Genomic DNA, 23,940 nt, shown 5'->3' with positions numbered 1-23,940 from the left:
CTTCATGGTATTGTAGATTGCTTTTGTTCATAACGGATCATGATTGACTTGCATGCCTGACGTACGACACAGGTAGATGCAGGCATAATGATTTGACCTTGCTTGTTTGTCGTGAGAAGTTGTACACGTATGTGAAGCCGTAATATCTTGAATATCTTGGCTAGATGTCGCGAGACGACAAATTGCTGCCGCCGCGATTGATCTTGAGATCCTATCTGGCCCGCCATGGATGAAAGGTCGAGATGGCGGACTAGACGGGGGTGAATAGTCATTTCTAAAATTTAATCGCATCGGCTAACCGAAATAAGTGCGGAATTAAAATTATCGGTCTAGCCAAGACTACACCCCTCTATCTATGTTCTCTAGCACCTTGCAAAAATCCTAATTAAGCAACAAAGGTGCCGGGCTAACTAGAGCTCACCTAACCAATTCTAGGAGCAAAGGTCACACAAACTTATGCCACTAGTATTTCAAGCAACGAGGAAACTCTTACATATGCTAGTAAGCAAAAACACAAATCCAACTAAGCTCACTAGCAATGGTCAATAACAAGGCAATCAATGTCAAATTAGAGAGCGTAAATACTTAGCTACACAAACTAAGCAAAGTAACTAACAAGGTTATACAAACCAAATTAGCCACGCAAGGAAGCTACTTCTATGCTACACAAGCAAGAAGGTAACTAGTGAGCTACATAAGCTAACTAATTACAAGAACAACTACACAAGCACAATGTATATAAAAGTAATCACAAGCTTATGTAAGGGGATTGCAAACCAATAGGAAGAACAAGGTTGACACGGTGATTTTCTCCCTAGGTTCACGTGTTTGCCAACACGCTAGTCCCCGTTGAGACAAGCTCCAAGGTTGCCGCCGGTCCTCTTGCTAGTGGTGACCCACAAGTCACACTCTCCCATGTGGAGTGCTTACCACAAGCTCTAGCACTTGATCCGGCCGAACCACTTGTCGCCCTTCGTGTCTCGCTTTACTAGTGTTGCTCTTCACGGCTTTCACGGGGCGAGCACAATGCCCCTCATAAAGCTCTTCTTCGAAGCACCGCACAAGCTTCTTGTGGGCTTCCACGGAGACCACCACCAAGCCATCTTGGAGGTGGCAACCTCCAAGAGTAACAAGCACCATCGGCTTGTAACTCGATCACCTAGTACCACTCGATGCAACCTCACGATACAACCTCACTAGAATCGCTCTCTCACACAATCGGATAATAACTATCAAGTATATGTGAGATGGAGGGCTCCCAAGCAGTCTCAAGCATGGACACAAAGTCCTCGAGGTGCTCAGCACCAGCTATGGCTGAGACACCCTTCTATTTATAGCCCCACGGGCTAAACTAGCCGTTATCCCTTCACTGGGCAAAACTCGAGTTGACCGAACGCTCTGGTCAGATCGACCAGACGTAGGACCCCCAGCTTCCGATCAATGGATGCTCACCATGTGTCGCCTCCGTTCAACTACTGAGCGTCCGATCTCAATGGTTAAGTTGTGACTGGACGCTGCACAGTGAACGACCGGACGCTGCTGTGCCAGAGTCCGGTCGTTTCCAAAGAGCTCCCCGAGCCTCTGTTTTGCGACTAGACGCGTCCAGTCCACCATGACTGGACATAGACCAGCGTCTAATCAGTTTCATGCCTGCACGCCTAACTCCAGCGCCACCTGCATCATCATATGTCCGCATTGACCGGGTGCACCCTGCCAGCGTCCGGTCACTTTTAGCGCCAGTGTCCGGTCGAAGACCGAGACCGCGCGTTCACTGCTGCTACTGACCGGACGCATGACCCCAGTGTCTAGTCACCAAGCGACCAGCGTCTAGTCACCTCTGTGAGACCCTGTCTTTTCTGTATAGGGCGTCGGTGGCACCGTCGGACTGTCCGCCGGTGGAGTTTCGAACCCTTGCCTTCGTTCCTTCACCGAGTTGATCCACATCAACTCTAACTTCATCTCTTTTGTAAATGTGTCAACACCACCAAGTGTACACCACCATGTGTATGTGTGTTAGCATTTTCACAATCATTTTCCAAAGAATTAGTCACTCAACTTGCCACGCCACTCAATCCTAGCAACGATGCAAAGTTAGATCATTAGAGTGGCACTATATGACCGATATGCAAATAAGTTTGTCTCTCTTGATAGTACGACCATCTATCCTAAACCCGGTCATAAACTTCTCTACACACATGTGACTGGTGAAATGAAATGCCCTAGGTTATACATTTGCCTTGCGTATTCCATTACATCTCTTCCAATGTCGATGCAACACATGCACCAACACGATCAACAATGATATGATCCACTTCATATCATCACGTGATCATATTGGTTCATCGATCTCGACTTCACTTGCTTTTCATCGTTGCCTTTATCCATCGGTGTCAAGTCTTGCTTAAGCTTCACCGCCACGCGGTCCATCGCTCTAAAGCCTCCGACTTGCCCTTCACGCTTATAACTGGTCCATCAAGCCAAGTCATGTCTTGATCTTCTCCACCTTGATCACATGACTTAATGTCATGTCTCATTTGCAATGAGCTCCTTCATTATCACATGTGTGAGCTTTGCAACATCTCCAAGCCATTTTCATCTTCATGGTCTATGTTGCCCACACACATGTACCTGTAGACTAATCACCTGTGTATCTCACATAAATATAATTAGTCCACCTAGGTTGCCACTTAATTACCAAAACCACACAAGGACCTTTCAATGGATCAACACGCACGAGCCCCTACCTGGCGTGCCAACTGTCGACAAAAGATGCTCGGCAGTCCTCCGAGGAGTATCCCACGAAGGTAGATTGATCGGTGGAGGTGCGCGTGATAGGAACCGGATGGTGACACAAGGCGCAGAGACAACGATTTAGATAAGTTCGGGCCATCTGATCGACGTAATACCATATGTCCTGTGTCTTTAATGTATTGTATTGAATATGAGATGTATGTAGATCGATGTCCACTAGAAGGCCTCTGTCTCTCCTTATATACTCTGGAGGAGTAGGGTTATAAAGAAAATATCCTATTTGATAATATATAATATCTTACGGTGTACGTCGACCAGTGTCGTACACATCTTAATTTTATAGGTTAGACCACCTCTAAAAGTGCGACCCATGTCTTGTGGATACCGAGAGGGACGGACGCTGTCTCCGGAACTGACTTGGTGCGGAGCGAAATGAGTTGTGTTCGTCGGGCGTGGGTATGGGAGATGCGTTCGGATGGACACTGTGTTCTAAACGTTCGACCACTAGTCGTCCTGGAAAAAAAGACACGAAAAAAATAGGAAATAAAAAAACGTTACGCCGAAAACAAAAACAAAAAAAGGAGCAGAAGGCCAACCACGAGCCCAATTTTTCACAAAATATTATAGGGATAACACGGCCCAATGTTCTCGTGTCATTAGGCTCCAGTTTCTCCTCCACGCCGCCGCCGCCACCTTCTCGACCCTTCCATTCAATTCGTCCCATCCGCCTCTTCCGCTGCTGCGTTCTTCCCACGCACAAAGCCCTTAAACCCTAAAGCTCACCGGCGGCGAGCGGCGGAGACCATCAGATGGACCCGGACGGCGTGGCGAAGGCGTTCGTGAACCACTACTACACGACGTTCGATACCAATCGAGCGGGCGCTGGTGGGGCTGTACCAGGAGGGCTCCATGCTCACCTTCGAGGGCGACAAGTACATGGGAGCCACTGCCATAACCGGCAAGCTCACCTCCCTCCCGTTCGCTGCGTGCAAGCACCAGGTCACCACCGTTGACTGTCAGCCGGCCGGCCCTACCGGTGGCATGCTCGTCTTCGTCTCTGGCGCCCTGCAGGTCGGCGAGGGAGAGCACCCCCTCAAGTTCTCCCAGGTTAATACCCCTTTGCCCTCTGACCTCATCTCATTCGTTGCCGTACATCCATAGCTGGAATGTTCTGATTTCTGACACTGTTGGAACAAGATCTATCTGTATCAGTCTCCTAGAATGCGTATTTGGATTTATTTTCTGACAATTAGTTGCGAAGCTGTAACTACATTTACATCTCTGTCGCATAAATATAAATTGCTTCCCGTAGCTACTGTGTCACGGTCTGCATTTGGATTGGTTTTACTTCCCATTTACTGTCGCTGTAACCCATCAGTTCTTATAAGTACTTTCTTTGGTATTTATGTTAAGCTTATTACTCGTTGGTAGTATTGTGGATTTACTTTACTCAATATCTGTTTTTTTTCTTTTCCTTGCGGGCCTGGTGCAAGCGGTACAGTCTTACCGCCTGTGATCGGAAGGTCCTGGGTTTGAGTCGCGGTCTCCTCGCATTGCACAGGCGAGGGTAAGGCTTGCCACTAACATCCTTCTCCAGACCACGCACAGAGCGGGAGCTCTCTACACTGGGTACGCCCTCGCTGGAGGTCAAAAGATTGGTCTGTCGTTCATGTCTGGATAAGTGATTTTTGTGTTGTTCAGACTGTCTCTAGGATTCACAATGTGATCTGTACTTTCCAGGATTTTACATTTGGAGGGGCTCCAATGTTTCACTCGTTATTTCTCCCACCTGGAACACCAGTCGTTTCTTTCTGAAACTGAAGTATATGCTGACCTTAACTGTGCTATTTCCAGCTATATAATACTAGCATCTGATCTGTTGTGGTGGAGGGATTTGAGTATGCGATGATTTGGAGTTCCGTAGATATTGTCTGTTATCATTGATTTTCTTAATTCTGGAGATGCATGTCTTGAGGATTCTCTTTTTAGTCTTTTCAGTATGTGTTGACTGTTTTGTCATATGAGGCAAGCTTCGTAGGTTTCTTTTGATTCTCTCAGAGTTGTCATGTTCTTTGTAACTACCTTTTATTTTAGGTTCACAAGTATATGATGATGTGCCCTTCATGAGTCTGATAAGTCTGGGTGCGATCAACTGAGTTAATCAACTTAGCATAGCACACTTAGCATAGCACATCTGTGATTGGGGATGCCAAATACCCTTTTGGTTTGGTGATTTTAATTTGTAAGTTTTTTTTTCCTTTCTATTGTATCATTATGTGGATTCTCTTTGTTATCCTATACTGCCTGCAATGTGTGGACTGCTTGGGCTTTACTTTATGGCTGTGTTCATGCAGTTGGCTGTGTTTCAATGAACTGTGTCAGTACTTTTTTTTTGTTGCTTGTGTTCCATAGATCAACTCCATTGAATCCAAACGGGGAGTGCTTTCAGTTTTTTATTGTGTTAAGCTGTACAGAATGTTATGTTAATACTGATTACATCTGTTATGGTCTACTTACTTGAAGTGTAGGGTTTTTCATTTCGTCTCTATTTACTTCTATTGATTCACATGCACGAACAAAATTTGTGACATCATAACCTGCTGTCTGTGCAGATGTTCCATTTGATGCCAGTAGGACTTGGGGAATTTCTACGTGCAGAACGACATGTTCCGCCTGAACTATGGCTAAAGACATCAACCCGTTCGCTTCGCTGAAAAAACAAGCTGAACACTGTTTCGGCTGATTTATTGTTAGAGAAAAATACTGTTCCGGCTGAAAAAATAAGCTGAAAAAGACGGATTACAAGAGAAGCGAACAGGGTCAAGACTTTCTATCTGCCATGGCAGTCTGATAGTGTCTTTTTTCCGGAAACAATGTAGTTTATTATTGTGTTGAATGATGTAAACTTTATGCTGCTTTAGTTTCAGTGATTGAGTCATATATTGCAAGGAGTTTTGGGTTCTAATATGGAGCAGAATGTCATTTCCCTTGCCTGCTGTTGGTTATATACTTTGGATCGAGCTAGGAACGATGATATACGTGACCGTCTAGGGGTAGCACCAATTGAAGAAAAAAAATTTCAACATCGGTTAAGGTGGTTAGGCTATGTCCAAATAAGACTTTCAGAGATACTAGTGTATTGTGGAGTCCTAAGCCAAGCTAATAATATGAGGAGAGGTACAGGTAGGTCGGAATTGATATGGGAGAGACAAAAAGAGATTAGAAAGCTTAGGATATACCTAGCGATCTATGTTTCAATAGGAGTGCTTGGAAAGTAGCTATTGAAGTGCCTGTAGAGGACCGTAACGCCTAAGAGGAGGATTCAATTAGGCAACTTAAAATTTTAACTCTAAATTTTGGTCTCTTTTTCTAACCTTAGCAAAACCTATACAAAAGATAAACTATCTAAATGTGCAACTACGGTTTTACTAGTGTGTTGCTATCTCTACCACAAAAGGAGTAAAGTAATCAATGTAAATGTGGAAGCTAAAGAGCAAGGTAGAGATATGCAAACTCCTGTCGACGACTCCGGTATTTTTACCGAGGTATCGAGAAGTGCTCGAGTTTCTCCCTAGTCCTCGTTGGAGCCCCTTGCAAGAAATCCCTCGCAAGAGCCAAGCTCCCGGTTGGGTAACTCCGTGGATAGCCTCGGGCCTTCCCCACGCGCAAGTGGATCTCCGACATGCCTTCCGGCAAGCCTCGCCCTGATGCTCCCCGCCGTCTTTACTATCAAGCTTCTGGCCAAAACGCCGTGGACCTTGTTTCCTCCGGATCATCACGTCGCCTTTGTCCAAGTCACGTCTTGCACCCTATTGAACTACAAAACAATCACTTACAAATTCATTAGTCCAATTTAGTTATGTTGGTTATCAAACACCAAAATCCAAAAGTAAATGGGCCTAGGGTCTATTTTTCTTATAATCTCCCCCTTTTTGATGATTGATGACAACACGATCAAAGCAAGCAAATAATAAAAATTTGAAATTTAAAAACTATCTACTTGTTAGAATGCAATGCAAGAGACAGGGTTATATGATGCTAAAAGATACTACTTGCAAGACTAAAAGATACTACATAAAAACTTATCTTGCTCTTACAAATGTCCTCATGTGGCATTATGGATTTAAGCCTTGCTTCCTACAAATTCTTCCCATTACATAGGCAGTCCATAATCCACTATCCTCCCTTTCTCGGACCATTACCACTTGTAGACACCACTTGTAGGCCATTACCACTTGTAAATTATTATGATCCTACAAATTAGTGCTTGCTTTTGGTCCTCTAAATTCTTCCTCTTTGAAATCAAACACCAAAAAGGAATATATTAGTAGCACAAGGGAGGGTCAAACTTTATGATTCTTTGTATGTAGAGTGGAATAGGTCACAAAATTTGACTCTCACATTATATAGACTAAGCTCCCCCTAAATATATGCATACATATGGTAGAAGGCAAAGCATATGCATAATTGACAAATTGTTGCTCAAGTGAATTTAATCTATATAATACATGGAGAAAGCATATAAATATGAAAATAAAATCAACATGATGATATCGGTTTTAGAAATACCACATGTGGAAACCAATTCGATTTCTACCACTTGTAATAGGTGGTGGATATTTGAAGTATGATGCTTAACTCCCGAGACTCTATTTTCCTTGCAATGAGACTACTATACACATGATAAGCTTGAAAAAGTGTTAGTCTCAAAGCATCCAACTTGTAGAGTAACCTCCCCCTAAATTTGTGCTCACAACTATGGAATACTTGTAGGAAACATGCACATTGATTTTAGAATAAAAAATATCACTTGAAAGATGACATCATATGAATGTGAGAGTAATTTTCAAAGGCGATATTCAGGAGAAATTATCTACAATTTGGACTTTGGCACATATTAGATGAAAAATTGAAAGACAAGCTATGTGCCGTGCTCCTAAACAGTTTTAAACCATGTAGAATTGCTCCAAGGAATAAAAATAAAACCGAGTAAGCCTACCATAAGATATACCTAGTGTATGTATGACAGAAAAGATATAAGCATGCAGATACAAACCTAGACATGAAAAGTAACTAGATGCTTAAAGATGCCACAAGTAGAAAATTAAATCTAGTACCACTTGAAGCAAATTGAATCTAGTTACCTAACATGGGAAGGGGAATTTGGGTCCATAGTATTTACTAACCCACTTGGTAATGATTTTGTCCATCATGATGCACCCCATGAAATACATCCATACTTTGCCAAGTCTTCAAATTCCATAAAGTCCATCGAACTTCTCACTTCCCTTTCGGGATCCAAACTTTCTTGGTGCTCTTCATGTTGGAAATGATTTTCTTTGGGACCCAAAAGCGTTTGACTCCATTGTTGGCTTGCTTGTTCACCTTGATAGCCACCACCTTGTCATTTTTCTTCTTATTTAACAAGTATGGTGTGGAGGCCTTGTTGTCCACCTTGTTGGTGTAGGTGTTGGAGAGCTTGCTTGTTTGCTTCTTCTTTTTCTTCTTTGCTCCTCCCCCATTCTTCACCTTGCACTCATAGGACTTATGATATTCCTTGTGGCACACGTAGCAAACCACGGTTTGTCCTTCATTAAGCTTCTTCACTTCCTTGATGGTGTTATCTTGATGAAGTTGAGCTTACTTCGCCTTGCCTTTCACTTGAGTCAAGTCCTTGGTGAGGCGAGCTATTTCTTGCTTGAGTTGCTCATTCTCCTTTGTAACCTCTTGTGTGTATGTATCTACAACAACTTTCTCAACACAAACTTGGTTGCACAAAGATGAGTCTAAACATAAATCATTACAAGAAGTAGAGTCATCCTTTTTAGACATGTTAAAGATAGAAACTTTCTTTTTAGATGCCTTGGTGGGGTTTGTACTAACGGCTTTAAGATTAGCAACTTTATTAGTTAGCTCATCACAATATTTGCACACAGTTTCCATTTTAGCAAGCAAACTTTTATAAGCATCTTGTGAGCTAGCTAACTTTTCTTTTAATTTTTTATTTTTCTTTGCAAGTTGCTCATCATTGATTGTGCATGTATTTGTTGTTGCACTAACCTCAAGTTGCTCAATTTTAGTAGATAGTTCAACATTGAGATTAGCAAAGTTCTCATATTGTTCAAGCAAAGTTTTGTATGCTTCTTGTGAACTATTCTAGCTTTTCTTTTAATTTTTCAAGCTTCTTTTGTTGACTAGTGCAAACTTTAGCATAATTAAGATTTTGTTGCACAATTTCATCATAAGAAGGCATTTCATCATCACTATCACTCTCACTAGAGGATGAGCTTTTGTTACCTCAGCCATAAGGCACATACGAGAAGAGCTTGATGATGAGTGCTTGCGGCCACGCCTCTTGTGATGGTGTTCTTCTTCACTTGAAGAATCATCTCATGACCTTATTGATGTGAGGGCTTGGTTCTTGCATGCCTTCTTCTTTGTCTTGGGTGTGGGCTTGTTTGGAAAAACTTCCACAAAGTGCCCTAACTCGTCGCATCCATAGCATCCTCTCTTTCTTTGCTCATTTCTTTGATTTGTGAAAATGAGATCTTAAATTTGGATGAGCACACCCTTGACATTGAGCCTTTGGATCATCTTCTCCACCTTGTTGATTAGTTTGATTGATTCTTCATCAAGGTCGGAGGTGGAGGAGGATGATTGATCATCATCACTTGAATCTTCATCATCATCATTGTCCTCATCTTCTTCTTCGTCTTCACTTGAGGAGCTTGAGCTTGAGCTTGTCTCAACTTGCTTGCCATTCATCTTCTTTTTCTCGCTACATGCGAGAGCTTTTCCTTTGCTTGATGAAGAGGCATCTTCTTGATCCATCTTACGTGACATTTCAAATGCCACTATCTTACCAATGACTATGCCCGGGGTCATGGTGCTCAAGTTCTCCATGTTGTGAAGGATGCTGATGATGCTTGCATATTTCTTTTGTGGTAGCACGAAGATGATCTTCCTCACGATGTCCGCATCATCTAGCTTTGTTAATCCTATTGAATGGAGCTCATTGATAATTAGATTCAAATGAGAATATATATCACGAACAAGCTCATCATCATTCATTTTAAAGGAATCATAATTTTGTTTAACTAGACAATGTTTTTGCTCACGGACATTAGAAGTGCCATCATGGAGCTCTTGAAGTTTTAACCAAATTTTAAGTGCCGTATTTAAAGTGAACACTTGGTTAAACACATCCATGCTAAATGATTCAAACAAGCAATTTTTTGCTCTAGCATTGAAATGAATTTATTTTTCTTCACTCTTCGTGGGTTTATTGAGATTCTTAATGGGTTTCATCCCATAAGAGTGACTCTCCAAACACCCAAATCAACCGCCTCGAGGTGGCAAGCCATTCTAGCTTTATAATAGGGGAAGTTAGTGATGAGGACATCACTACTTCATCGCATACAAGCCAAGGAGAGGAGGAGGTCCAGCATGGGTGTCCAATTCATCTTTTTTATGGTGGAAGCCCAATCTAACTCAAGTTCGAGTCTGGCTCGAGCTCTAGGACCAGTCTGCTTTAAACTGGTCACCTAGGACGCATCCGAACTCCATTTTCGACGATCCACATATGGTTGGAAAGCTAATTTGATAAGAAAGCCAATCCAAGTGGTTTCACGTCAAAAGACCTTTGGAATCAACAGAAATCGTCGAAACAAGTTAGCGTCCAGAATCTGCTAGGGTGCTGCGACACCGTCTTTTGGTCCGTTGTACCGTGTATCGTGTTTAGGCCCATTAGGGGGCACGTCCAGGGGTGACACCCAAGACTCTATAAATAGCAGCCGTCGCTTTCCTTAGGGTTTGGGTTTTGTTTAGTTCTTCATTTTCTTATGAAACAGACATCGTTTTGCTGTAACTGTGCCGCTAAGGCTGCTTGCTGTGAACCAGGGTCCCAGCTCTTGATCTTGTTCGCCTGTAGCGATTAGTCCTTTCGAATAAAGACTTGAACTCCTTCTTGATTTCATAAGCCTCATATTTATTTGTAATTCCAGATTGCGTTCATCTCGTTCTTACTTGTGTTCTCGATTCGCTTGCAGGAAAGCCTTCTCGGCAAGGTCAATCGCGTTCGCGTGGTTGATAACCAACGAAGCAGTGGTGTAACGGTTGTGGGGGTCCGAATCAATCTTGGTTCGAAGTCTAGATCGTGAACGTCGAGTCTCCACCAATCGACGCTATCATACCTTTCGGAAGATCAGGCCTAGTCTACATCAAGTGGTATCAGAGACCTTGTTGCCCATTAGGTATAACTTTGTTTCCCCCTTTAGATTGTTACTGTTTTTGTATTACCTATAGTCCACAAAAAGCAAAAAAAAATACACATCGTCACATATTCCCTATCCTATAGTCTCATTGTGCCGTGCAATTTTCTCTTTTCATGTTGTTGAGTTTGTGCCCTAGGTCAAGTTCTTGTTGCTGGTTTTAGATTGTTTTTTAGTTCAGTTTGTGTTTTCTCCTTTGTTTTTCATCATAATCCGTGAACATCTCCAAGTCTTGTTGAGTTTCCTTTGTATTCATCAAACCCTCTTATTTGTTACACTTGTCTTCACTATTTTCATCAAATCCTTGCTGCCGTGACCAATTTTGCGCACATTGTTCCCGTTTTGTTCTATAATTCGGAGTCCGTTCTTAAAACTGGTCTAGTTTTCGCATACGAACTCAGATTTCGATGTTCCATATATCAAAACCGATCAGAAAAAATTTCGGATCTGTCCATCCCTACTTTGACATGGTCGGAGATTTTTATTTTGGTCAAAAAGTTGTCACAAGATCCTCTTTTCGTGGTCACAAGGACTTTGTCGATTTCAAGCACGTCTTCTGGATATTCCACAGGCCACGACTTTTACTTGTTTGAGCTCATATTTTCTGTGGTTACTTCTTTTGTGCTTCTAAGTAAAGAAAAAATATCAAAAAAAAGAAAAAGTCAAAGAATCCCAAAAAAACAACGACAGCCTAAAAATAGAGAAAAAAGAGAGGGGCAAAAGTGGAATAATATCTAGAGGAGCACATAGAGAGCGCCATTTGGGCTGTGTTTGCATGTGCTGATTTCTACCTTGTTTCTAATCATATTCTTGCTGTTCACATCACTTGATACATCTGGTACTTGAAACGTGAGTAGGTCAGCAACTAAGACAAGTACTTAGGATACTTATTCAACTTTGCTATTCAATTACGAATATTGTTTTTCCTTGCTACTATATTGTGCCTGTCTAAGCTCCACTTTCTTCTAACTAAGTATAGGTTCGCCTTGCAACTGTTACACTCAAGCTACAATGGTATCACAATCACCGACCGATTGCACTGCATGTTGCTTTGGTAAGAACACTTGTAAGACCGTGGTAAGACGCTTGAGAGTTGAGTGCCTTATTTTTCCTTGTCCACAACCTAAGTAGTTGGTAGGGATAATACTATTTGTGTTGTCTTTTCCTTTCTACTAACCATGTCAGGAAAAGCCGGAGGCAGCGGCCAAGGAAACGAGGATGCACCTATAGATTTCAATGACTGTGTTTCTAAGAATGAGCTTTATGCCATTCTTGATGACAAGTTCAATGAGATCCTTTAACAAATCACCAATTTGGCCAAAAGGATTGAAGATGTTGAACAACGACATCCTGAACCATGTCCTAAAGATGATGATGATGATCTCTCTGAGGAGGACGATGGCGATGCGGAGGCTGAAGCCTAAGCTCAATGACGTGCTGAGGATGCACGTAACCATAATCGGTTGAACTTTAACTGACACGGTATGGGAGGTAACAACCAAGGTAATAATGATCTTTTCTCTAAAACCAAGTTTAAGATACCTCCTTTTTCTGGTTCTGCTAATCCTGAAGCATATTTAGATTGTGAGATGGCTGTAGATAAAAAATTTAGCTCCCATCAAGTACCTAAAGAATATAGAGTTAGACTTGCTACTAGTGAGTTGACTAGTTTTGCTCTTTTCTGGTAGAATGATATTTGCAATAATGCTAATGCTAATGCTCAAATACCTTAAACCTGGACTGTACTTAAACGACGAATGAAATCAAGATTTGTTCCTCCATACTATCAGCGTGATCTACGATTAAAACTACAATATTTAAATCAAGGTAGTAAAACTGTTGAGAAATATTATCAGGAGCTTTTAATTGGTCTAGCACGTAGTAACATACAAGAGGATGATATGGATAAGTGTTCTAGATTTTTTGGAGGTTTGCGTCGTGAAATACAAGATGTTCTTGACTATAAAGAATGGACTAGATTTTCCTAATTATATCATTATGCTATTAAAGCTGAAAGGGAAGTACAGGGACGACAACCTAGGCGATCTATGACTCCATCCACGACTCCATCCATTCCTTCACGTCCAACCGAGGTGAGTAAATTTTCTAATGTGCAGACACCACTAGCGCCTGTAAAGAAGAATTCTCCTATCACACCTTCTTCCAGTGGATCTGCTACACCTTCCTCTAGCAGCTCTTCTAAAGTTGTGTGTCACCTCTGCAAGGGCATGGAACATATTGCTAAAGAATGCCCCAGCAAACATGCATATATTGCTACTAATGATGGTGGGTATGCTAGTGCTAGTGATGAAAAGAATGAATTTGCACTTGCAACTGATCTTTATGCAGATAAATTTGTGGATAGTGCTGAAGATCCTGATGAGATAATTGATAGTGTGGCATGCACTGCAGACTACAAATCAATCCTTATTCAGCGTGTTTTGAGTACACAAGTTAAGCTAGTAGATAAGCTACAACGCCATAATTTGTTTCAAATGTTCCTCATTGTCAATAATTTCCGTGTTCGTGCTATAATTGATGGAGGGAGCAGCAATAACTTGATAAGTTCTGAGCTTGTCAAGACTCTTGGTTTATCTACACGTGCTCTTCCACATTCATACCATGTTCAGTGGTTCAACAATAGTGGTAAGGCAAAGGTAACACAATCTGCTCGTGTGCAATTTTCTATCGGGTCATACCATGATTATGCTGATTTTGATGTCGTGCCTATGCAAGCTTGTTCACTTTTGTTAGGCCACCCTTGGCAATATGATAATAATGTTGTACATCATGGTAGGCAAAATAGATATACTTTTATGTTTAAAGGAAAGACCATTGTTTTACTTCCTTTAACACCTGCTGAAATTGTACAATATGAAAAGGAACTTGCTGAAAAGAAAAAGAAAGGCCATGATAAAGACTTTAGCAAACCAACAAATGAACCATCAAGTAACATGAAAAAAGTTTTATTTGCTCTTAAATCTGTTCTTGCTGATCATGATGAACCTTGTTATGCTTTAACTTGTACATCGCCTATATGTCCACTTGGTCCTACTCCTAGTGCTATACCTCTTGTTGGTACTAACCTTTTACAGGAGATGGAGGATGAATTCCTAACAGGGAAGACACCATGGCAGCCACCTTTGCGAAGGATAGGGCGCCAAGATGAACGTCTTCTTTCGGAACCATCGTTGCTGTTATCCAATAGAGGAGACGATCTACTTCAGTTGAGGACGACTAGTCTAATCAAGTGGTATCAGAGACCTTGTTGCCCATTAGGTATAACTTTGTTTCCCCCTTTAGATTGTTACTGTTTTTGTATTACCTATAGTCCACAAAAAGCAAAAAAAAATACACATCGTCACATATTCCCTATCCTATAGTCTCATTGTGCCGTGCAATTTTCTCTTTTCATGTTGTTGAGTTTGTGCCCTAGGTCAAGTTCTTGTTGCTGGTTTTAGATTGTTTTTTAGTTCAGTTTGTGTTTTCTCCTTTGTTTTTCATCATAATCCGTGAACATCTCCAAGTCTTGTTGAGTTTCCTTTGTATTCATCAAACCCTCTTATTTGTTACACTTGTCTTCACTATTTTCATCAAATCCTTGCTGCCGTGACCAATTTTGCGCACATTGTTCCCGTTTTGTTCTATAATTCGGAGTCCGTTCTTAAAACTGGTCTAGTTTTCGCATACGAACTCAGATTTCGATGTTCCATATATCAAAACCGATCAGAAAAAATTTCGGATCTGTCCATCCCTACTTTGACATGGTCGGAGATTTTTATTTTGGTCAAAAAGTTGTCACAAGATCCTCTTTTCGTGGTCACAAGGACTTTGTCGATTTCAAGCACGTCTTCTGGATATTCCACAGGCCACGACTTTTACTTGTTTGAGCTCATATTTTCTGTGGTTACTTCTTTTGTGCTTCTAAGTAAAGAAAAAATATCAAAAAAAAGAAAAAGTCAAAGAATCCCAAAAAAACAACGACAGCCTAAAAATAGAGAAAAAAGAGAGGGGCAAAAGTGGAATAATATCTAGAGGAGCACATAGAGAGCGCCATTTGGGCTGTGTTTGCATGTGCTGATTTCTACCTTGTTTCTAATCATATTCTTGCTGTTCACATCACTTGATACATCTGGTACTTGAAACGTGAGTAGGTCAGCAACTAAGACAAGTACTTAGGATACTTATTCAACTTTGCTATTCAATTACGAATATTGTTTTTCCTTGCTACTATATTGTGCCTGTCTAAGCTCCACTTTCTTCTAACTAAGTATAGGTTCGCCTTGCAACTGTTACACTCAAGCTACAATGGTATCACAATCACCGACCGATTGCACTGCATGTTGCTTTGGTAAGAACACTTGTAAGACCGTGGTAAGACGCTTGAGAGTTGAGTGCCTTATTTTTCCTTGTCCACAACCTAAGTAGTTGGTAGGGATAATACTATTTGTGTTGTCTTTTCCTTTCTACTAACCATGTCAGGAAAAGCCGGAGGCAGCGGCCAAGGAAACGAGGATGCACCTATAGATTTCAATGACTGTGTTTCTAAGAATGAGCTTTATGCCATTCTTGATGACAAGTTCAATGAGATCCTTTAACAAATCACCAATTTGGCCAAAAGGATTGAAGATGTTGAACAACGACATCCTGAACCATGTCCTAAAGATGATGATGATGATCTCTCTGAGGAGGACGATGGCGATGCGGAGGCTGAAGCCTAAGCTCAATGACGTGCTGAGGATGCACGTAACCATAATCGGTTGAACTTTAACTGACACGGTATGGGAGGTAACAACCAAGGTAATAATGATCTTTTCTCTAAAACCAAGTTTAAGATACCTCCTTTTTCTGGTTCTGCTAATCCTGAAGCATATTTAGATTGTGAGATGGCTGTAGATAAAAAATTTAGCTCCCATCAAGTACCTAAAGAATATAGAGTTAGACTTGCTACTAGTGAGTTGACTAGTTTTGCTCTTTTCTGGTAGAATGATATTTGCAATAATGCTAATGCTAATGCTCAAATACCTTAAACCTGGACTGTACTTAAACGACGAATGAAATCAAGATTTGTTCCTCCATACTATCAGCGTGATCTACGATTAAAACTACAATATTTAAATCAAGGTAGTAAAACTGTTGAGAAATATTATCAGGAGCTTTTAATTGGTCTAGCACGTAGTAACATACAAGAGGATGATATGGATAAGTGTTCTAGATTTTTTGGAGGTTTGCGTCGTGAAATACAAGATGTTCTTGACTATAAAGAATGGACTAGATTTTCCTAATTATATCATTATGCTATTAAAGCTGAAAGGGAAGTACAGGGACGACAACCTAGGCGATCTATGACTCCATCCACGACTCCATCCATTCCTTCACGTCCAACCGAGGTGAGTAAATTTTCTAATGTGCAGACACCACTAGCGCCTGTAAAGAAGAATTCTCCTATCACACCTTCTTCCAGTGGATCTGCTACACCTTCCTCTAGCAGCTCTTCTAAAGTTGTGTGTCACCTCTGCAAGGGCATGGAACATATTGCTAAAGAATGCCCCAGCAAACATGCATATATTGCTACTAATGATGGTGGGTATGCTAGTGCTAGTGATGAAAAGAATGAATTTGCACTTGCAACTGATCTTTATGCAGATAAATTTGTGGATAGTGCTGAAGATCCTGATGAGATAATTGATAGTGTGGCATGCACTGCAGACTACAAATCAATCCTTATTCAGCGTGTTTTGAGTACACAAGTTAAGCTAGTAGATAAGCTACAACGCCATAATTTGTTTCAAATGTTCCTCATTGTCAATAATTTCCGTGTTCGTGCTATAATTGATGGAGGGAGCAGCAATAACTTGATAAGTTCTGAGCTTGTCAAGACTCTTGGTTTATCTACACGTGCTCTTCCACATTCATACCATGTTCAGTGGTTCAACAATAGTGGTAAGGCAAAGGTAACACAATCTGCTCGTGTGCAATTTTCTATCGGGTCATACCATGATTATGCTGATTTTGATGTCGTGCCTATGCAAGCTTGTTCACTTTTGTTAGGCCACCCTTGGCAATATGATAATAATGTTGTACATCATGGTAGGCAAAATAGATATACTTTTATGTTTAAAGGAAAGACCATTGTTTTACTTCCTTTAACACCTGCTGAAATTGTACAATATGAAAAGGAACTTGCTGAAAAGAAAAAGAAAGGCCATGATAAAGACTTTAGCAAACCAACAAATGAACCATCAAGTAACATGAAAAAAGTTTTATTTGCTCTTAAATCTGTTCTTGCTGATCATGATGAACCTTGTTATGCTTTAACTTGTACATCGCCTATATGTCCACTTGGTCCTACTCCTAGTGCTATACCTCTTGTTGGTACTAACCTTTTACAGGAGATGGAGGATGAATTCCTAACAGGGAAGACACCATGGCAGCCACCTTTGCGAAGGATAGGGCGCCAAGATGAACGTCTTCTTTCGGAACCATCGTTGCTGTTATCCAATAGAGGAGACGATCTACTTCAGTTGAGGACGACTTCAATTCAAGAAAGAGAGGATGATAAGGACATCACTACTTCATCGCATACAAGCCAAGAAGAGGAGGAGGTCCAGCATGGGTGTCCAATTAATCTTTTTCATGGTGGAAGCCCAGTCCAACTCAAGTTCGAGTCCGGCTCGGGCTCCAGGACTAGTCTGCCTTAAACTGGTCATCCAAGATGCATCCGGACTCCGTTTTCGACGATCCACATATGGTTGAAAAGCTAATTTGATAAGGAAGCCAATCCAAGTGGTTTCACATCAAAAGACCTTCGGAATCAATGGGAATTGTCAAAACAAGTCAACATCTAGAATCTACCAGGGTGCTGCGACACTGTCTTTTGGTCCGTTGGACCGTGTATCGTGTTTGGGCCCATTAGGGGGCGCGTCCAGGGGGGTGACACCCAAGACTCTATAAATAGTAGCCATCGCTCTCCTTAGGGTTTGAGTTTTGTTTAGTTCTTGATTTTCTCATGAAACAGACATCGTTTTGCTGCAACTGTGCCGCCTAGGCTGCTTGCTATGAACCGGGGCCCCAGTTCTTGACCTTGTTCGCCTGTGGCGATTAGTCCTTTCGAATAAAGACTTAAACTCCTTCTTGATTTCATAAGCCTCATATTTATTTACAATTTTAGATTGCGTTCATCTTGTTCTTGCTTGTGTTCTCGATTCGCTTGCAGGAAAGCCTTCTCGGCAAGGTCAATCGTGTTCGCGTGGTTGATAACCAACGGAGCAGTGGTGTAACAGTTGCGGGGGGCCGAATCAATCTTGGTTCGAAGCCTAGATCTTGAACGTTGAGTCTCCACCAATCGACGCTATCATACCTTTCGGAAGATCGGGCTTAGTCTACATCAGTTAGTGCCGTCAAAGTGCGGAGGCCTAGAGGTATCCATCCCAACCACTCTAAATAGCATCGGCTCAACGACAGTTAAGCCAAAGGTCCAAATTGAGCCAACCGGCTCTAATACCACTTGTAGAGGACCGTGACACCTAAGAGGGAGAGGGGTGAATTAGGCAACTTAAAGTTCTAACTCTAAATTGTGGCATCTTTTTCTAACCTTAGTAAAACCTATGCAAAAGATAAACTATCTAAATGTGCAACTACAGTTTTGCTAGTGTGTTGCTATCTCTACCGCAAAAGGAGTAAAGTAATCAATGTAAATGCGGAAGCTAAAGAGCAAGGTAGAGATATGCAAACTCCCGTCGACAACTCCGATATTTTTATCGTGGTATCGAGAAGCGCTCAAGCTTCCCTCTAGTTCTCATTGGAGCCCCTCGCAAGGGCCAAGCTCCTGATCGGGTAACTCTGTGAATAGCCTCGGGCCTTCCCCACGCGCAACTACGCAAGTGGATCTCCGACATGCCTTTCGACAAGCCTCTCCGGGATGCTCCCCGTCATCTCCATTATCAAGCTTCCGGTCGAAACGCCGCGGGCCTTGTTTCCTCCGGTACACGGTGGCGGCCACACCACAACCACGGTTGGTGTGATCTCGTAAGATTACAAGCACCTCCGATGTACAACGATGGTGCGCGCAAGCACCGAGTGGTAAGAGGTATGCAAACCTCACTAAACACTAGGCCTAAACCTAGAGTAAGCGCATAAGCGGTGGTCTAATCAACCTAAGCACTTCGCAAAGCACCTACGCTAATCACCTAATGAATCACTAAACACTATGCAAGTGGAGATCACTAAAATGGTATATCAACACCCTTGATATGTTTTCTTAGCTCCACACACCTCACATGCCCGGTTGGGGGGTTTATTTATAAGCCCCACTGAGAAAGTAGCCGTTGGGGATGAAATCCCACTTTTCTGCTACTGACCAAACTCTGACCAGCGTCCGGTCATGAAAACTACTCTCTAAAACCTTACTGATGCTGACCGGACTCTGGCACCCTGCGTCCGGTCACTTTGTTGCTCAGCGTCCGGTCCAGCGTCCGGTCGCTGCTGCTGACGTCTGCTGTTGCCGAGCCTCTTGATCGGAGCGTCCGGTCACTTTCCACCAGCGTCCAGTTACCTCTGTGAGCTCATTTCTTCACGATCTTGTGTCCAGCTTGGCTCTTATCTTCGTGCTTGGACTTTGCTTAATATCTTGGATCTTCTCTTGTGCTTCTAAGGACTTGCTTATGGTGTAGATCATTGGATCATCACGTCGCCTTCGTCCAAGTCACGTTTTACACCCTATTGAACTACAAAACAATCACTTGCAAATTCATCAGTCCAATTTGGTTGTGTTGGTCATTAAACACCAAAATTCAAAAGTAAATGGGCCTAGGGTCCATTTTCCTTACAGTGCCTGAACCGTGACTAGGGGCTCTCGATGGGTTTCAATTTTAGCCTATCCCAACTTGCTTGGGACTGACAAGCTTTGTTGTTATTGTTGTTCAGTTGGTTATATATTCTTGTTGGTTATATACTCTGGCAGCCATGTCAGGTTTATGATGAACATTACCAGCAAGTTTGATATCAGAGTTTCTTCGTTACTTCAGACTTTCAGCCTGTTCGCTTGTTGGTTTCAGTCAGGACTTATCAGTCAGTTAACAGTATTTTTTCCTCACAACAAACCAGCACCCGTCGAGCTTTCCCGCCGAGAAACTAACCAGCGAACATGCCGTTTGAAAACGTACCGTTTTGACTTTTGGGATTCTATGGACTACAGAATCTACTTTGTTCTGAATCTCCATATCACATCACATGCCGAATGCGCCTGATTTTCGTATCTACATACGAATGAATATACGAAACAAATCTGCCCGCCTGTGGACTTCTCCCTTGCCTTGCGTTCCTTTTCTCAGTCACACTCGTACGCGGCCAAGCTAAAACCGTCGGCCGTTGTTGCGGAGCAGCAGGACCAACGAGACACGGAGCCACGGATTTGGCACCCGGGGTGTCAGTTGCTTGTTGCTTGACGGGATGCCCGTACCGGCGCTTACTAGCGTTGAGCTTTCGTGTGGCAGGGCGTTGCTTCACCAGGTTGCCCTCCTCTTGCTTCCGTAGCCATATCAATCTTTTGACCCAACACCCAATCGTTTCTTTCGTGGCCCTACCCCAACGCTCCCATTATGGGCGGTTATCCGTAGCAGCCTGCGTGCCCGATAGCCTTTTGGTGCTCAGGAAGAACTCAAGAGAGAGCTTTCTTCAAGATCTGTTGTACTTGCTGGTTTTGGACCGGCGATATTTGGGATTAGAGATGTTTAGGTAGGAGACGGTTGATGTGAGCGACAAGCTCGCTACAGTTCTCAGCGTAACATCACAAGCAGAAGCCAGATGATGAAAGCTCACGCAGTACGATTTCTGTCAAGATCGGTGAGGAAAGCACCTTCTATTCTCAATTTTCAATTTAGGGCTCGAGTACACAAGGCATACAGAGTCAACTGTTAGTGGCACTTTAATTTTACAAGAAACGGAGATTACATACATCCACTCCTCTCAAAGTCAAAACATAAGCGAAGTTGGGGCATAACAGCACAGTCAGGTGAGAGACCCAGTGGAACAGCAATACTGGTGAGACGACACAAGCTCACCGATGAAAAGGAAAACGTATGGGATTTCTTCTTTTTTTTAACCAAGGAACAACATTTCTGAAACAATTATAAGCTCCACGTGATGTTTAGACCAGATCATCTTTTTCCGTATGTACAAACAAGTATCCTCCTATTCACAGCATAAAACCATTTCAAACTTACTGCGGTGTTACATGGTAAAAAAGGTTGTCCAGGAAGGAAAATATAGGTTGGCAACGACAACAGTCTGCTCAAACTCCCCTGCTTCTATACACCTCCGTGGGAGCCTTACTTTGTAGTTGGCTTCACATCGACATGAATGAAGGCTTGGAAAATATATGCCCTGTAATAAGAAGTAAACAACCGAAAGGTCATATTACAATATTACAGTGTTGTGTTGGACAGTCAAACAAGTGAAACAGGTATGTACAATGATAACGACGTAGGATTGACACTAAAGGAATAAAGACAATGGAAGTTCGCCGATGTGGAGTCATTCTAGATGGTAGTACTAGTACCAGTTCATGAACACACGGTTAATCTAACTGCTTTGTATAGAATAGAAAAAAAAATAGACTATAGACTTTTCACTTGCTTACTTAAATATAGTTTTTCTAGCCTAGAGATAATCGAGGCTGGAGATGACACTGAGGTTAAACTGTACAGTTATGTCAGTCTTTATCTCTAATATTCTGTCCCCATTGGAATATAAGGAAGCTTGATAGTGAAATGTTGGAAGGAAATGGTACAGGCTGAGCCCACTTGTTTGTAGTTTCTCTGCTCTTTAGCTAAGAGTCTAGGAAAGCTCTTGTTCTGCAAAATCATGAATCCTAATATTGTCTTCATTGCAAGCACTTTTCTTAAATTGCCATCCCTGTCTCCCATGATCCCATCAGCCAAGCTAACAGGGCTGGTTTTCCCCCTTGGTCTAGAATTTAACAAGCACTAAGCAAGCAGATAATCTGTTTTCACCTTTTTGACTTTTCACATGCATATTCTTTACTTCTCTCTCCTTCAGTTCCATTTGTAGGTGACACAACCACACTGTTTTCCACCCTCATATCTCGTCAACTACAGTTATCACAATCTTTCCAGATCTAACTTACAGAACTAGACGTCTAAATTACACTCTGGATGAACTTGCACTAGCTTGCAGCAACAGGCAGCACCCATCACTTCCTGAACCCTTTTCCCCCTTTTCCCTGGGCTGGGCGGTGCCGGGCACTTAAATCCTAAGCTAGTTTTGTTAGCCAAGCAATATAGAAATATAAAAAGTGAGGTATAGCACTTTTCCAACTAATTCCTGGAGTCTGTTCACATTGTCTGGAAATCAAATAGCCACGATTTGATGCCCTCTTGAACTAAAATCGCCCGAACTCTATTCCTAACTTGCAGCAATAATCTATTCTACCTTTAACGTTCACAACAATTTCAAGCGCCCAAGGAACTTATTAGGTCCGTGAAAATCTAAGCGAAGAATGCCAAATTTGGTGCAACTAACCCCAATCAGAGTAAATGAAATCGATTAACTCTCGTATTCATCACGAATCACGTCGAATTCACACGGAATTCGGATACTGAGCACACCAATCATACAAGAGAAGGGACCAAAGGGGATCGTTTCGTTTCATCCCCAAACATGTAAATCGGCGAGATCACGTACATGGGGAGGATGCCTCCTTGGGCGAGTCCGAGGCGGAGGGCCAGAGGAGGATGGCCCTCCAGATCCCGGAGAGGTTGGTGACGAAGCCGACGAAGAGGAAGAGGAAGCCGAGGCCGACGACCCAGGGCATGAGGAAGAAGCCGAGCATGAAGGTGACGGAGCCGCAGAGCATCAGCGCCATGGACGCGCCCAGCAGCATGGACGCCACCCCGGCGGGCGTCACCTGCCGCGGCAGCAGCGGCCGCGCCACTGCCCCGTCGTCCGGCGACGCCCGGAGGACGGTGAGGAGGAGCGCGCAGAGCTCGTAGAGCAGCCGCGACTGGTGCGCGTCCGCCGCCGCCGGCCTCATCCCGCCGTCCCTGTCTGCCTGGAGTCTCGAAGGGGGGATGGGGACGCCGAAATGGTTTGCTTCGCGTTGCGTTTTCTCGTTGCCTGGCGGCTTTTTTAGTTGCCTGGCGGAAAGGAAGACAGCGAGGCGGATCTGGAGACGAAGGATTAAAGCTAGGGAACATGGGCGCTGTTGATATAGTGCAGGGGCCCAGGGGGCATGGGCCTACTGTTTTTTTTTCCCAGAGGATAATTGCGGGTATTCTTTATTGGTTGGCTCATTTCGGTGTGACGTGGATAACCGTGCAGCTAGTTGATTGCCTACTGTAGTCAAAGTTTTACCAATCCCGCGGATTCTGGTAGAATTTGAAAGAAAACCCTTCAATTCTAGCCGCTTCTCCAAAGGATTTCCAAGTGGTGGAAAACGCTCTAAATAAAAGCCCCTCTGAAAATTATGGCAGTGCTCCTACTCAACTACTCCTATGGCCGAATCTCAGTTTTTGGTTGGTTCTTGTGGGGCCACAATTTTTTTTATTCCCGTGGAGAAGTGGATTTATTGATTCTAAAGGCACGCATGTAGACACATACTTATATGAATTGCTAATAATGGTCACATCGACTCTGTTTGGTTGATTTGCTTCATAAATCTAGTGCATCAGCCCCCACATCTTTTATTTCTTTTTTGCTTTGAGTGATTTAATTTAATTGATTTAAACATCTAAGAGTATATAAAGCCATAGAATTGAGAAAATGCACGTAGTTTTTTTTTCAACCTCACGTTAACTTATGATGTAGTGCTAGTGTCAAAACTGGATTAGTTCCTGAGTTGACAAGGGCTTGCACACGGAGCCAACGATTCATAAGTGTTGAGAGGACCCTATAAAAAGCA

General features: G+C 42.6%; 1 protein-coding gene and 1 pseudogene across 1 annotated transcript; one reads left to right on the top strand and one right to left on the bottom strand.

The window, feature by feature from the left end:
* The first annotated feature begins 3,420 nt into the window (after positions 1-3,420).
* On the top strand, positions 3,421-5,707 carry LOC136546569 (nuclear transport factor 2-like; annotated as a pseudogene).
* Positions 5,708-21,048: 15,341 nt separating this feature from the next.
* Positions 21,049-23,196, bottom strand: LOC136546568 (uncharacterized). The gene is made up of 2 exons (XM_066538544.1): positions 22,725-23,196; positions 21,049-21,404 (listed from the first exon to the last, which is right to left on the bottom strand). The coding sequence occupies exons 1-2, from the start codon at positions 23,071-23,073 to the stop codon at positions 21,367-21,369; spliced, it is 387 nt and encodes a 128-aa protein (XP_066394641.1). The 5' UTR covers positions 23,074-23,196; the 3' UTR covers positions 21,049-21,366.
* Positions 23,197-23,940: the final 744 nt, after the last annotated feature.

This window comes from Miscanthus floridulus, chromosome 3 (assembly GCF_019320115.1).
Source record: "Miscanthus floridulus cultivar M001 chromosome 3, ASM1932011v1, whole genome shotgun sequence".
Classification (NCBI taxonomy): Eukaryota; Viridiplantae; Streptophyta; class Magnoliopsida; order Poales; family Poaceae; genus Miscanthus; species Miscanthus floridulus.
This window is presented reverse-complemented; position numbering and strand designations above follow the sequence as displayed.

What these genes read in the sequence shown, in the direction of transcription:
- LOC136546568 (XM_066538544.1), bottom strand. Translation starts at nt 23,073, where the DNA reads ATGAGGCCGGCGGCGGCGGACGCGCACCAGTCGCGGCTGCTCTACGAG. An exon ending in CAAGGAGGCATCCTCCCCAT is followed by an intron (nt 21,405 to 22,724) that starts GTACGTGATCTC and finishes TTCTTATTACAG; the next exon opens with GGCATATATTTTCCAAGCCT.